This window comes from Lampetra fluviatilis, chromosome 26 (assembly GCF_964198595.1).
Source record: "Lampetra fluviatilis chromosome 26, kcLamFluv1.1, whole genome shotgun sequence".
Lineage (NCBI taxonomy): Eukaryota > Metazoa > Chordata > Hyperoartia > Petromyzontiformes > Petromyzontidae > Lampetra > Lampetra fluviatilis.
Window position 1 is genome coordinate 1,249,800 of NC_136300.1, and position 16,210 is coordinate 1,266,009.

The following is a 16,210-nucleotide window of genomic DNA, read 5'->3' on the forward strand; positions in this document are numbered from 1 at the left end:
CTGAAACGTATTTTTTATAATTTGAAAGTGGATTTGTAGAGACCTCCTATGACTGACCACATCGATGTGCTTGCTCATGCCTCACTCAGTACAGAATTCCTATTTCCCCCATGATACTCTCTTCTCCTCAAGCCTCCTTTTGCCGACAACGCACCCCCCTCAAAGTACCTGATCTCCTCGAATCTCGGAAGCTAAGTATCGTTGAGCCTGGTCAATTCTCTCCCGCAGAAAGACAGACAAAGAGGAGGGCATAGTTCAAGATGAGCAGCAGGAAGAGAGAATGAAGAGCACCGGGCAGGAAAGGGACAATGAAAGGCCGGGCCAAGACGTCGCGGCTGACAGGGTGATGATGAGACGGGAAGAAAGAGAGGGGGGGGGGGAAGGCGCAGTGTCCGGTTTCACGGGCGGGCAGCAGCAGCAGAGCGGTGCCCGCACACAAGTCATGTGACCTACGGGGTGCCCGCACACAAGTCACGTGACCTACGGGGTGCCCGCACACACGTCATGTGACCTACGGGGTGCCCGCACACACGTCATGTGACCTACGGGGTGCCCGCACACACGTCATGTGACCTACGGAAGGCTTGAGCTGATGTGGCTGATATATTGCAACTGCTACAGCCCACGCCACAACATAATGGCAGTGCGTGTGCGCACATGCAAAGGAAGATCGCCTCGGTTCTATATAAAGCTCAGTGCTCGCCTGTCAATCTGCGGCAGGTGACAGGATGGTTACGCGATATCCGCGACCTTCCACCTGGAAGTCTACCTGTTGTTCCTTGACACAGTCACCGCGTCGACAATACGCCTGATAAACAACTCGGCTTATTCTATATTTGTTTCAAATAGAAGTTGAGTAATTTATATCGCCGTTAGCCATGGTGATATAAATCCACTGCCAGATGATCGCCTACGATGCAGGCACCGTTTTACAAAGTGGCCTTATTGCTCTTTAACGGCCACTGCTGGTCATGCTCACAAGTAGAAAAGTTTTTATATACTCACATAAACATCTTCATACTTTGTATTTGTTCGCCCGGGGTTTCTGAAATTCCCACTGCCTCTGTCCATCTGCCCGAACAACATGAACGGCTGCACCACAGTCAATCAATCGGCAGGTCACGTGTGGTGGGGTAGAATTTGGGCACTCTCACGTTTTACAACAAGTCTCGCCTGCGTGGCAGTGCAGGCCAATGTAGCTGCGTCTGAAGGAAGCTCTCAGGAGCTCTCCTGAGTTGAGGTTCTTCTACCAGCAGTGGCATGAGCAAGCAATTGCAGGGCTGCGCCCTTGGCTTTTTTCTCTTATTATTTAATTGTCACTCTGGCGGTCCCTTTCCCTTGGCGTGATTTGTACGTGTCTCACGGTTCAACGGGCCCCTTCTCGGGAGAATATCAAGGGATTTTTTTTTAAAGCTGTGCACGGGGTGGGTGGGGAGGGTGGCGTGACGGCCACGCAAGCCGGACTTGGGGTTACAAATTGGGACAACATAAGCTGACGTGTGTCACCCCCCCCCACAACTCACGTTCAGATTCTTCCTGACCAAGTTTGGAGGGGGCCCCCGATTCGGTGAGTAACGACGCATTGATTCATCGATTAAAATAGATGCGTAAGCTCATGGCGCAAGTATCCGCGTATCAAATTTCGCGTATTTAGAATGGATTATAACTGACCAGGACAGTGATATTTAGAAATTTACTTATTTTCAATGAAAAAACGTGGTGTGCATTTGTGCCATTCCTTCACATAAAGTCCTGGTCACAAAAGCAAACTTTGTCGGGAATAATAATCACCATTTTCTATACTTTTGAGGCATAAGAAATTCGAAAAGAACACTTACTACCCAGGAACAAAAAAATCATGTTACCACCGATTCGTCGACGCGACCCCCCGCGGCCACTCGAGGCACTGCACGACGCCCCCGAGTCGTAGAAATGAGGAGCGATTTCAGTATTTGCAATTTGGGCCCGTGGTGGTGCCCATTGGTGAGCGCGCGATCCATGGCCACAGCTAGCATCAGTGGCGAGTCATCTATAGACGGGTCCTGCCTTCCCTCCCCCTCCCATAACCCCACCATGCGTCACCCCACACCGAGCAGCATGGTGAAGTATGGTCAAATAACCTCCACGACATACACGGCACGGGTAGTCCTTTCATCCAGTCGTGGATTGACAACGGGTCTGTAATTATTATAATTATTACATACCATTATGTACAACGTATTCCCTGTGCTGCTACATTTAGGCTACTTTGGGAAAACTTCAAATTAAGATTAAAACTAAGACTGTACAAATGATGAATCGTGAATTATAAACAATACAAACAAGACGGTAACAATTACACGCAAATTAGTTCATCCTTGAATGGAACCGCTATGCTGAATTGTGATCATTATCCAATCGCCGGGAGAGGAGGGGGTGGCGTAAGAATTTACTTGGCGCGGTGACTTGTTGCCGAGGCTCTCGGTTCAAATCTGGCAGGCGGCCCTGGTTATAACCGTGGGCGTATTCACCATGAAGCACACACACCGCCTGCTTCGCAGTAGGCGTTTCAGATCTTTTGACATCAGTCGAAATTAATTGAGCCATTTGTGTTCCGGCGTCATGGCCGGAACGTATTGACGGTACACCGGTGATACGAGGTATATATATAAAAAGGAAATTTTATCAATCATTCTTTATTTTCCCGCGATTCACAAACCCCGGTCAGAAAATCTTGTGGAGTGCGTCAAAATCAGTTCTCGTGATGTCGAAGCAGTCGGAAGACGAATGTTAGGAGCGGCTAAACACGAAGCTTCACAGCCTGTTGCTGTAAAGCAGCACCCAGCCTGATGACCATTGGCTGCTTCGTGTTACAAAGGCAGATTTGACTCCTCGTGCGCTAGACTTGGTCGGATGGTTCCTCGATTCAACGAACCCAAATCAACGATCAATATTGACCTCAGCAGACTGAATAAACTTTCGAATCGCGTCAAACCTGGGGACAGGGTCAATTAAAGACCGATAAACAGATTTGCAGATTAAAATTTAAATTTTAGACTGTTTAATATGGACTGGTGTGTTATGCTGTACCGGTGTACGGCCAATACGTCCATTTATCAAGTAAAAAAAACCTACCTACTAATTGCTCAATTGGTATTGCACACAGTAATCATCGCCCCCCCCCCCCCCCCTACTGGCAAAAACAAACCATCATCATCATTATTACTGCATGATGAGGTCCAAATGGGCACCGACTTTACTGTGGGAAGGAAGCGGCAGGAAAAGTTGGCTGACGACGTAGAGCCCCATGTGTCACAGCCCCATCTGCCCCTTGACAGCTGATGGAGTGCACGGTGGTCACCAGTGATGGAAAACAGCAGCGGCCCTGCTGCGCTATTGTGCTTAATTGCATCCGGGAGGATCCTCGCTATAACACTTTATGGAGTGGCGTTTGTGGTCCATTTGCCAAGTGGAAACCTCAGTGCGGAGCCTGCTAAATTGGGTGGACACTCCATCTTTGGTCCGGAAACTCCCTGGATGGGCTCGTGAATACACGAAGCTCTGGGCTGCCCGCTCTTATGTCACTCATTATTATGGAATTTCACACCACAATGGGTTTACCCAAAGGATTGTATAACAAACACTTCCCTTAGAGCCCGTCAACCCTGACACATGAACTGATAGCACGAATAATTGAACAAATGTCAAACAACAGGACACCTCTTGAAAATATAAATAGATCCCTGAGGCCTGGTGCAGGCTTTCTCGGGTAACGTGCTTTAATCATTATCATTGTAAACGTAATTGCCTGCTCATCAGTGAGGCGGTACCCATCTCCATTTACATCCCTGAGCCAGTGGTGGAAATTTAATTTAATTAGACCTTCCTATAGCAGGGACGAGACTCTCTGCAGGACAACCACTATTGACTTATCGACCCCAGAAAGACGATGAGTCAACCACCAACAAGGCTTTGAACTCGCAACCTATTTCCCATCACGAGCCACTTATGCTCACGCAGAGCCATTTATAAAGAAAACAAACAATCGATCCTAACCATCAACATTTTCATGATAAAGTTTTTGGGTTAGAACGCGTAAATCTAAATGTGTTGTACACCCACCAGCTAAATAGTTAAGTTGTCGCGTGAGCAGAACATGTCAATGCATTACTACATCAGCGAAAGCCTACGTGTTAAATAAACGTCGTTATTCCATGAGTTGAAAGCAAACCGTCGTGGCAAAATTTGAGAGCGGCCATTGAATGCCATGGCCAAAAAAGAAAGCGCACAACAACAGTGATTCCAAACGGCCCATTGTCCACTGACAGGGCTGATGAGACGAGGCAGATGCCAGGCTATTTTCTGTCCAAGTGCATCAAAGTTTATCAGGCAAACGCATCGCATGACAGGCCCTCAACAGCCATGCGCATGCCGGTGGCCCTTAAAACAAAGGCGGGCAATTCTATTTTTCTTGCTGTGTGCAGCCCATCCCGTAGGCAAGTCTGGGAGTCCTGTGGTTTACTTAAGGATAAAAACTAAATCTTTATAAGTCTTGGCAATTCATCGCTAGATGAAAGCCTCCATAAGATGCCGGCCGCCTCCCATGATTCTGAGATGTAACGATCCAGCTAGCACACAAACCGATTTCATCACTCTATCTCCTCTCGAACGTGTACCATTCAAAGTACTGTACAGTACTGTATGGTCGAGCGCCCACAAAAAAAATGGGGAATAATGAATAAATGTTGCACTTGTTTAAATACAGCAATGGTATAACGCTCGTGGCATGTATTGGCTGATTGGCTCACAAGTGACGACATCACATGTATCCCTCTAATTAAGACCGAAGCAGGAGGATTTCTCCACAACTTTGGCTGTCCGTCTGATGATGCTAGTTGTAATTACTGGCGAAACGTCGTACTCGATTTGTAAATGTTGCAGATTGTAATCTCTAACACACCGGTGTGCTGAACTAGTAACGAATTGGCATGTTTTGTTTATGTGACAACACTTACTGATTGGCTGTCGGGTGGTGGCAGGTTTCACAACACATTTATATTTACGCTCTCTAACTCCCCCCAAAAACTTTATTATGGATGTATTTACTGCACTGCCACAGTTGTGTGGCCCCCCTAGGTGGATTGCCTGGTTTATAATGTCCAGCCGTGACTGCTCATGTCTGGCTTTACATCCAGGTGAGATCCAACGGAGGTGTGCAGCCTCTTCTGCAAGCAATGCCAAATTTGGTCATAAATGAGGGTTTCCTCAATTATATATCACGCATTCATCAATTATGTATAATTAATCAATAATTAATTGCCTAAAATGCTTGACGATATAGAGGACAACAGACCTTGTGCAATAGTTTGAAGCACCAGCTCACCACTTGACTGCCTTCCATCTTGGCTGCGGTTCCTCAGCGATTTTGAGATGCGATGTGCACGAATAATAACATTTTATGAAACTAAATATTGCATATTCTTTCCTAAGATGACCCATGCTTACTTCATTGGAACAATTTACAATCCACTTTTGCTCATCTAGCCACAGATGGCCACACAATGAACATTATGATTAACTTTTGTTGTCCACTTAATCTACCAACCCCCAACAAGATCCTGCTCTTTGGACAATGATATTTGGAGGGTCTTTTTCTTTCACACGGCGGCTGATGTAGATGCAGTACAACAACTACATGGTCACATTCAGATGGTAAAGCCAGATAACCGCGCTAGAAGTAGCTGGGTGTATCGCTGTGATGTCTCCTTCGTATTTGTGGATGGGACATTGCGTCGTTATATGTTGCATGGTCTGTTCTGGATGACCACAGTCGCACAATATTATCGTTTTTTATTACATTGTTATTTTTATATTTTTTGGAGTAGAATATGGCAGCCTTCACGTGGCCCACTCTGTTAAGAGATAAATCGCGACAAATTCCATCAATTCCTTGACCGAACATCGATCATCGATCTCCCGGTCTCCAGATCAAAAACACATTTGGTGAGATATCAAGTTTTATTTTTCCAGGACAACCTTCAATCATGATATTGGACTTTTTTTATGATCCATCGACAGCTGCATAACTGTAATGCCTAGTATTTGAGCGATGGATTTGCCACAATAAACCAGCAGCCTTGCTAAGATTACATTGCATGAGGCAGCACGCACTTTGGAAATGCCCTCCAGCATTACTGGGTAGCAGTGGGGATTGAAATCCTTGTACCCAGGAAATGTGCTGGCTCAGAGTCAACAATGCAGACCACTAGACTATCACTGCACCGTGGCATGCTCCCATCTTGAGGCTCAAGGTTAGCCAATGGAACCCCCGCCCCAACACCACATCATCACCCCTGACAAAGTACTGGGAGCATCGTAACGACACGCAAGAAGCCACGAGCTTCTCGGCCAAGTCTGTCGACAGTTTCGTGTTACGTCAGTACCCAAGCAGTCACCGTTGAGAGTTTCACCGACAGCTGAGTGCCATTTAGCATCAGCGGCCAATTGCACTACAACGGAGACTTATTTATACCTATTGTACGTGCGCACATGTAACAGCCCTCTTGCCAATCCACTGCTGGATGAGTCCCTTCGCACGCCACGTGGGTCGTGGGGGTTATACGACCGTGCTTCGCTACGCCGGTCAGTACGGTTGTGTGCGGAAGCGGGGGAGCATAGACAGTGGGAGAGTAGTACAACAGTGGATTTGGTTTCTCTGCCTTCTGCTTCCCACAACGTAGCTCCACAGCAGGAGGAGTCGCAGCAGCCTATAACACCGCGTTATGCATGGTGGCTACCAGTCCAAGCACCAGCCAATGTACATAAATAGATTGGATAGTGCTCGGATGGATAAACACCCATCCATAGCAAAGACGTTATAGGCTCCTGCTGAGGGACCACGTGGTGGGTAGAACGAGGTAGAACAAAAATGGTGAAAGTTTATAGATACAGAATCGAAGAAAACATTGTAAAACAATGAAAGATCAGAAATTGTAAACAGTGATAGGTACAACTGAAGATTAATTGAAAAAATTTTTTGATCTGAATGGGATTTCTTCTGGTTATAATAAAAGTAAAAATACATAATGAAAGTACAGAATAAAAGTTTTGTCTTTGTCTGATTAATTCCAGTGCTGGTGTGGATTTCTATAATCAGGATATATACTGCATATAACAGTACATGTAGAATTCCAATATCAGGTATGTCATGATAGGAATACAATTATGAGTAGTCTTATTGCTGGTACATTCAGATACCACACTTCAGCACCTCACGGCCATGAGGAGGTGATTGTGTTAATCGTTCATGACCAATGGTCAAAAATAAAGAATAATTGTTTTACAAACATTTGTCCATCCACTGCTGGAGTAAGGCCTCTCCATGCCATGTCAGCTGTGGCCGTTGTTTGACCATACTTCTTCATCGTGCAGCTCAGCGTGGGCTTTGATGGTGGGAAGCTCAGGACTGGTTCTGATATGTATTGCCACTGATGTTAGACGTGGCCGGGAATCAACCCGCTTGGTTCATAGCGCAGTGCACTATCACCACTTTGTCAACGCTCCACCTGTTCCGAAATAAGTTACATTTAAGAGGCATAATTTTGTCTGACATGGCATTACTTATTTACAAAAACTAACATTTTGCCGATATTTTCAATTGTATTTATTCCCAATTTTGTGGTAACACAATGGTACTTTTAAAAAAAACTTTTCCATCTTCCAGAAAATGTCGAGAATGGACATGAATCTCGCACATGGCAGTGCGGCACTCACGCCCTGTAGCACACAGCACGGACCAGAGTGTCCTTGTGGGAACCAAATCGTCCTTGCCCACGGCTTTGCGATTGTGCCCCTCTGTGGCTCCCTCCGCGCCAACATCTCTGTCCATGGCCGCCCTTCTCGGCATAGCGTGTCATAACACGAGCGTGGAATGCTGATGGATGGATGGCATATGTTACAATGTTGTGCTTAGGGAGCTGTTACACAACACCGAGTTGGAACGTCTGATGGAGCTTCTTTGGGAAATATACCTCTGTATAAGTCATATAGCCACTCGCCGAAGGTTTAATGCCGCCGGACGAACGAGCCCCTTGTTACGTAAGGCTTCGTGAGAATGAGAGCGAAATTAAAATGCGGCGACGAATTAGCGCGCGACGACACACGAGCGCCCACTTTTAAAAATAGCCACCGCGTGAGAATATTTTGAGATTATAACATTCTTCATTAGAGAACAAATGCAGCGGGAGTTGTGTGTCATTTGTGAGAGAGGGGGGGGGGGAATTCCGTATATGCATCGACGCATCATTGTTAATTCTATCCTTTGCTCTGTACTCAAAAGATAAACTTTCATGCGGGAAAATGGATATGTAGAGAGAGAAGCGCCACCCATAAAGTTTGATTTTCGTGCCTCTGCCTAGACCAGGGGTCGGCAACCAAAATAACAAGAAGAGCCATTTCTTTCCAATTCGGTACAAAATTCAGTATTTCAAGAGCCGCAATGCATCTATGTACATACTGTACATACGTACATATCGTCAAGAAGCAGCCCGCAAAGAGCCGCATGCAGCTCCGGAGCCGTAGGTTGCCGACCCCTGGCCTAGACCCACACTCACATAATCTACCTTGACATCTTGCTTGGCTCTGGAATTCGATATCCCGTCTTCGTCTTCGCCCCTTTCCGCCACGCTCCCATGCCGAGACGGCGCGCGTCCCTTCAGAACGAACTCCACGAGGCGCGAGTTCTTGAACGTCTCTCCGAGAAAGGAGATGACCCCCTGCAGGCCGGACATCATCCTCTCGAGTCCCTCGATCTTGCGGCCCTGCTTCTCGCTGCTCTGCTTCATGGAGGTCATCATGCCGCTCATCTCCGCGTAGAGCTCCTGGATCCTCCGCTGGCTTTCTGCGTCGACGCTCTTGCGCCTGACCTGACTCACGCCGCCCCTGACCACCTCCTCCTGGTTCACCTTGATCGCCTCCACGTCCTTGCCCAGGTCCGTGATCTCCTGAGACATCTCGTCCAACTTCTCGAAGACCTTGTGCTGCATTTCGAGCAATGCGTCGACCTTGAGCGTGAGCAGGTCCAGCTTGATGTCCACGGTGCTCACGCTGTCGATGGAGCTCTTGCGGGAGAGCACCGGCAGCTTGCGTACGATGCCGAGACCGCCGGCCGGCCCTTGACGCCGACAGGCGTTGGCGTCGAACACCTTGGCCATGTGGTTCACCAGCGTGGCGTCGATTCTGCCGACCTCCCCCATGCTGCCCCACGCTGCCCCCGCGCTGCCCCCGCGCTGCCCTGCGCTGTTCCGGAGGAGCGAGGGCACCGACTCACAAATCGCCTCCTAACTTGTGTCAACGAGAGGTGACACAAGTTAAGAGAGGTGACACAAGTTAAATTGAACAAGAGGCAAACGGCCTCGCGGTTGATTTGGCGCGTGGGAAAAGGAAAACAAAGACGCAGGTGGAAAGGCTTCGGCGATTTTCATTCAAAACCTTTGGCACGAAGAGCACGAACGAGGGTGTCGATCCGTGCGCAGCTGTCGTCGTCTCGTCGAAGCGGAGCGCGGCTTGTGGCGAGCGCACGGAGCCCCGCTGGGAGCCGCCCGCCTTGTGGCGCTCCGGGGCCGCTCGCCGCAGCTCTTGGACCCGCGCGTTGCCCCCCCCCCCCCTCACTGGGGGAAGGGGGGGGGCACGGTGGTCAATCCCCCCCCACCACTAGCACCGATGGCGATGATGAATGAGAGGCAAGGGGCTTTGCTGCCCCCCCTGCGCCCTGCTGCGTCACGCATCTCGGCAGAGTCGGGGGGGCGGGATTCCTGCCGCGCCCGTGGTGGTGGTGCCAGGCAGGTGAAGTGGAGTCACGGCTCAGGTGACGTCTGTGTTCAACTCAGCGCAGGACTCACGTCCCACTCGATTTAGAACTCGAATCACTTTTGCGGCGGCGGAGTGGGAGCGCGATTATCAGGGCAGAGTGCTACGAACACGTCAACCTGAATTCGATTCAGCCGGCCACGACTAACATCATCAGCAATCGATATCTAAACTGGTTCTAAGCCCTCTACCCTTCACTAGCTTGCACTGACCAGCAGGGTGAAGTATGGTCAAACAACGCCCATGACTGAAATATTGGGAGGCCGTGTTTTGACAATGTACTCAAGTTTGTGATTGATGGGTAAACCCCATCGACAGGAAAACCTTCTGCATGTTCATATTTTACACAGTTTGGAATTTCGCTCGACACCAGCACCTAGCAGCACTGACATTACACGAGCACATGTCTCCTTGTAAATATGGAAACAGAAGTAGCTGCCAAAGAGGACTCACTCGCGCGTCACCTTCACGTCAACGAGCTGCAACCGCTCACTTTGAATACACAAACTAATTTGCGTTGCTATGGAGCATTATGGGTAATGGCAAATATAAGCAGAACTCCATTTTATCTTCCCCCATTAATGTAAAACTATTTATATTTTTGCCTATCAGTCAACTGGATTTTGAGAGCAATGTGTAAAAGCGGCGTTTGTTTAAGCAAGCCAACTCTGGACTGGTTTTGATCTCCGCGGTTTGCGTACTTAAACAAATGTTGCTTGATCAAATGTTGGTGTGGAAAGCCATAGATTGAGAGACAAAACAACGTACAGTACTGTAAATTTGTTGATGTACAGACACAGAATGGAGTGTTTTCTGGTACTGACATTGTAAGTGTACGTAGTTTAAATACATGCCGCAGGGCAAATGTGGGCAGAGAAAGGTAGGGAAAACTTCCAAATGTATCCGAGTGGGATAGAACTCAGCCAGCGCGAGTGAGGGCCTCTTGTAACCGACTATCTCAGCCCAATCGATCAAGACCGACGTAATACGCTCATTCAATTGTCATGTTGGTTAAGCTTCATCTCGCTCAGCTCTACGATTACAAAGTGCATTTAAAAAGCATCTCAATATAGCTGCATCTCGAGACAGTTTATCACGGGAGAGAGGAGGAGGTGGATATAATGGTTTAAATTCATCACTATTTTTTTTAAGATGAGGCAATCAGTCACTGGCAGAAGCGACGAGGAAGGGCATGCGTGGTCCTGGGCTTGGACAGGGGACAGAGGGAGTCAGCAGCACATTTGGCAGAGAATTTCAGATGATGGCTCTGCATAAACCGAGGCTCTAAACAGAGTAGTATAGAGCCATCATGTGGCCTTTCTACTGCGTGGGGTTCACACTTGCGGACGATGCTGAGACTGCCGGCCGGCCCTTGACGCTGAACACCTTGGCCATGTGATTCACCAAGGTGGCGTCTGTTCTGCCAACCTCCCCACGCTGCCCGGTGCTGCCCCACGCTGCCCACGCTGCCCACGCTGCCCCAAGCTGCCCGCGCTGTGCTTGAAGGTTTTCGTGGTTGAGCCGCGTCGCTCTCCGGGGTGGTTCCAGGTTGTCCGGCGCGTTGCCTCGGCACGATGTCCGAAGTTTCGCTCCAGGTGCTGCGAGATTTTGCTCGCAAACCGAATGGCTTGCGATGAGAGAGTCCCGTTGAGCATTGGAGACGCTTCTGTCGGCTGTACTTCTGTGGCGCCTCTTCAAGGTTTATTTCGCATCCTCACGAGTCGCTTTTGTTTAGGAGAGAACATCACCGTGATGCGTGGCCCCATGGCTCGTGAATTGCTCTCCACAGTGCCATTGGCACATACTTGGCAATCATGATCAAGCAATTGCATTATATATGAACATCATTGACGTTGATTAATCCACTGCTGGATGAAGGCCTCCCAATGCGATCACCATCCCTCTTACTGTGTAAGCTGAACTCATTGCTCTGTCTCCGTGCTGCTTGTCGTTTTGGGTACGTTCCCTCCTTTGCCTGTCGTTCCATAACCAGTCTCACCCATCGGCCAGCATGCCTACCAACCACGTGCTCTTATCAAGCTTGCTGACCTTCCTTAGCAGTGAACGTGCGGTAAGTTCCCGGTGGTGGACCTCGGTATCAGCCCGTCAGTATACACCAGGATGGGCATTGACAGCATTACACGGGCAGCAGCACATACGTTTCCTCGGCAATTCCACTGGCATCACGATCCCTGCCTTCCTGCCGGAATGGCGTTCCAGGCTCCACGCAGCCCGATCACCCCACAATGCCACAAGACTGCTGATCCCCAGGATAATTTAACAATTTTACCTTTGCGTTGACATGATGCTTTGAATGCCTCGACATCTCAAAGGGTATATCCTCAAATGTCTTCCTCACGCTTGGAAGGGAACCCCCCCGCCGCAGCCATCCCTGTGATTCGGCAGCGTCCTGCACTAGTCTGCCAGCAGGGGTAGTAATCGTGATGCTCTCACGAGGAATCTCGTTTGATTCTCAGAACGTAGTTGGCAGGAATCGTGGACATCACCCAGGTCAAGTGCATGCCATCGATCTGATCCTGGGAAAGGGATATTAATATTAAATACTCGGCGGGTGGCGGTGGCGACGCACGCCTCTAACCCAGCACTGTGGAGGCAGCGAGGGTTAGTGGATGGCACGAATGTTGCGAAACTTCCTTGCTGTGGACATCGAGGGGCCATATCCTGGCTCGCCAGGAGAAGGCGCTACAGCAGAGGGCGACTAATGTCATCCATCCCGTCTCGATGGGATAGCGCGGTGCCTCCTCGCTCGCGTGGGCTGCCTCCGAGTGCTCAAGTTTCCTACTACAAGTTAGAAACACTCATGAATTGGCTGAAAACTATATATATTAATATAAAGATAACTGCCTGGCTGCCTTCCAGCTTGTCTGTGGTTCCTCGGTGATCGTGAGATGCAATTTGCAGGGACGATGCTACAAATATCACACTAAACAGTATACGGCTGCCCTTTGCAGAGACTGAAAAGGCATTTAAATCAGTGGAAATTGTTGTAGTCGACCTAGAACTCACAAACGACCACCTTTTCAGGTGACTGTACACTGCACGCACCACACTTATTCATATCACAAGCTGAGAGCAATCGACATTTCACTGCCCAACGCGCAGATACTCCACCAGTAATCGTGGTGTTAACTGGCTCGCCTGCTATACAGGAGGTCATGGGTTCTATCGCAACCCTGACGCCTGCTGCTGTATGTTCGGAGTTTACATGTTCTCCAACGTGGTCGCGTGGATTTTTATCCGGGTCCCTCCGGTTTTTATCTCCACATTTAGAATCAACATTTGGCTGCTATAAATTTCCACATGATAAGCGACTTCATTGAGATATCATTTGTGGACAGGTCACTTATGAAAAAGAGCTATATAGCTCAGTGGGCATTACCTGGTGAAGTAAAAATTGTTTAGTTTTAAATAGTTGAGTCACCATTGACTTCAACACAGTTCTTGATTTGGTGACAAAAACCTGGTTACTTTCAACAAAGCAATTACGGTATCATATGAGGCTGAAAGTTCCAATTTCCTCCCATCATATTTAACAATGATATTTGTATCCATAGTAAAACCATGAATCTCCTTGGCACAATGATTAAAAGTTTGAAGCAACAAACAAAACACGTGCAAGAATCACTCACCGTTTGTGCCTTATGCCAAAACAATACCCAACAGCAGTTGCTGTTATGATGGAATAGCTTTTTATCATCATTTACGGATTTGACAACAATCTCATCCCATCTGTCACGAAATGCCTACACGACTTATCTGGCGAAGGAGGAATCCAAAAAGCGTGGTTTTCTTCTCCTGCCAGAGCATTTTTTAACTCCAAACAATAATTGCTGCGATTACTCCTGTACAAGACACACATTCGGTCAATATTGAAACACCGTTGTCATGTCCTGTAGTGGAGCATCAAGTCTCTACATCGCAATACGAGACTGGATTCAAGGTACAGCAGTCGGGTTGATTGATGACCCAGCACTCACTGACTCACTCCGCTCACTCGCTCACAGCAGTCAGCCATCTCTCGATCACTCATCGTTCACTACTGCCGTGGTTACCGTTCACGTGCACTTCACTCAACGATTCCTCCACCCATGTTGATGACTTGGTCTACAAGGCTGACTGCTTTCAACCACCACCATACCGCAGGTCACACCACGTCTCTTTATGCGTCTTCCCACGCAATGCTTCATTTGAAATTCCCTCCACTCGTCTCTTTACCCGAGCTCTAATGACCTTGCTCACAAGAAACATGTGAACCCATATTTCTTGCGGGCCACTTTGCATTTTAAAAAGGCCTTCATAAAAACGATGTATACATTATAACTACTAGCTATCACTATGGAACCACTGCATTGAGTTTTCATGAGGAAAATATTTTCCCAAAAAATTGGGTGACAGAAAAAAAGGTATGAACTTAAATGGTGAAAGTATTAGTCAATTTAGGTTATGCTGGTGACATGGTCATTATAACAACCAATAAAAATAAACCAAGGGAAACGATAGAACAACCTAACATATATATTGAATACCTACCTTTAAATAAAAAAAAGTATTACGACTCAAAAGAACTGTACTGAAACGTTTGAGTGTGAGTTAGCTAACAGGTCACATTTCAAAGCAATGCTTTCGTCACCAGGCCACGATGATCCGTGAATTAAATAGTTCCTGCGGTGCCACGTTACGGCCCCTGCCACTCGAACAAATACATTCCTCGCGATGGCCAGCGGGTTAATGGCATACGGCTAATTAGAAACACGACGATTAAAAGTATCGTTGGAGGTGATTGCCCTTTAGCGGCTGCGCATTGCGATGGTCATAATGGAGTGGAAGCGAAGTGTGCGCTGAGTTAGACGGCGCGTCCTGTCAACGGCGCGCTCAGCCTGGTGCCCCGAGGAATGGGAGACACGCAGCAGCGGCTTGCCACTCTCGCAAGGCCCTCTCACACCGTCTCCAGGCTGACACTTATTTATTCAAGCGAGTGTCACGTAAATACATAAATGCGGGGGGGGGGGGGGGTAACTGCACTACATCCATTCTCGATCCACCAAACGATGAAGGCCTCCCACACCATGTAGGTCATAGGGCGTTGTTGTTGTGGGTGGTGGTGGTGGTAGTGGTGTTTTAATTTAAACCATACTTCAGAACGCTGGTTAAGCTCGGGTTGGTAGAGGCAGGACCAGTTCGGATATCACTTGCCACTGAAGTTGACCAGGGCCAGGGATCCAACTCAAGGCTCCATGTTCAGAGAGCAGTGCGCTCACCACTACGCCACTGCTTCGTTTCTTATTTAATAAAAAAAACTGTAACTTTGATAAATGGATGAAAAAAATATCCTTCCAATAAAACGCACCCTGCTCACAAACAGAAAAGTAAGTATGTGAACGTCCTTCATATATTGTCAAATAAATGCGTGTAGGGCGCAGCGAATCGGTTTTAAGTATAACTTATCCATATCAGAAGTACCTAATGCCAGTAGTTGCCGTTATGTTCTGGGGTATGGTAGAATGTCTAACATCTAAAATACGTGATTGAAATAAGTTGGGCTTTTTCTCGTAATTATCGATGGAAAGAAATCCAGTGTGAGGTGTTGTGACGAGACTAGTGTGTGGTGGTAACAAGAGCTGCACAACGTGTGAAGAGGGAACCCTTAAAAGAGTTGAACTGAGCTTCACTGTCGTCCATGTATTTAAGGCACTGCAACATGTAATGCTTTGTATCGTATAATTTAATCCGAGCACTGATGTTGTAAAACATTTATGTTGAAATATAAAACTACTCATGTGACTGGGCATAATATTCACGGATTATTTTAGTAGGCAACTCTCGCGACTGAAGAAGAGTAACACATCCACTGTCTAGAATTAAAATGATACTTTTAAATATTCCGTTTTTATACACCATGAAAATAAATAGAAATGTTGAATCTATTGGCCTATTGGCTTAACGGGCCAATAAAGTCCAGCAGCATTTGTTTGAAGCAAACAAATTCTCGTACAGCAATAAAAACAAATAATAAAATAATAAAAATAAAACATAATACAATAATAGAATACATTTATTATTTCCCTTCTACGTGACTTTACCGAAAGAACCAAGAAGATGAATCCCTGCAGTTACGAAAGCTTTAAATCGAAAAATAAAAACAAACTCCATCAGCTGGGAACGGGGTGGACCGACAATTACATTTAGAGTCATATCGCTGACGAGGGCGGGAGCCAACTGATATGCCCACTCACACTGGTGCCCTACGTACACTGTGTGTCACTTGGAGAGTGCTACCCAGCAGGGGTCCGTACAGGACAATCATGAACCATGTGCTGCCACCCTCCGCCGTGTCAGGTTGCGT

At 47.5% G+C, this 16,210-nt stretch overlaps 1 protein-coding gene across 1 annotated transcript in view; it reads right to left on the reverse strand.

The window, feature by feature from the left end:
* MYLK3 (myosin light chain kinase 3) overlaps positions 1-16,210 on the reverse strand; it is a 56,731-nt gene that overhangs the window by 19,726 nt on the left and 20,795 nt on the right. Inside the window, exons 3-4 of the mRNA XM_078868889.1 lie at positions 9,469-9,647; positions 8,592-9,317 (exon numbers count right to left, since the gene is read on the reverse strand). Coding sequence (XP_078725015.1) covers positions 8,592-9,317; positions 9,469-9,647 — 905 coding nt within the window. The remainder of the gene's footprint in view (positions 1-8,591; positions 9,318-9,468; positions 9,648-16,210) is intronic.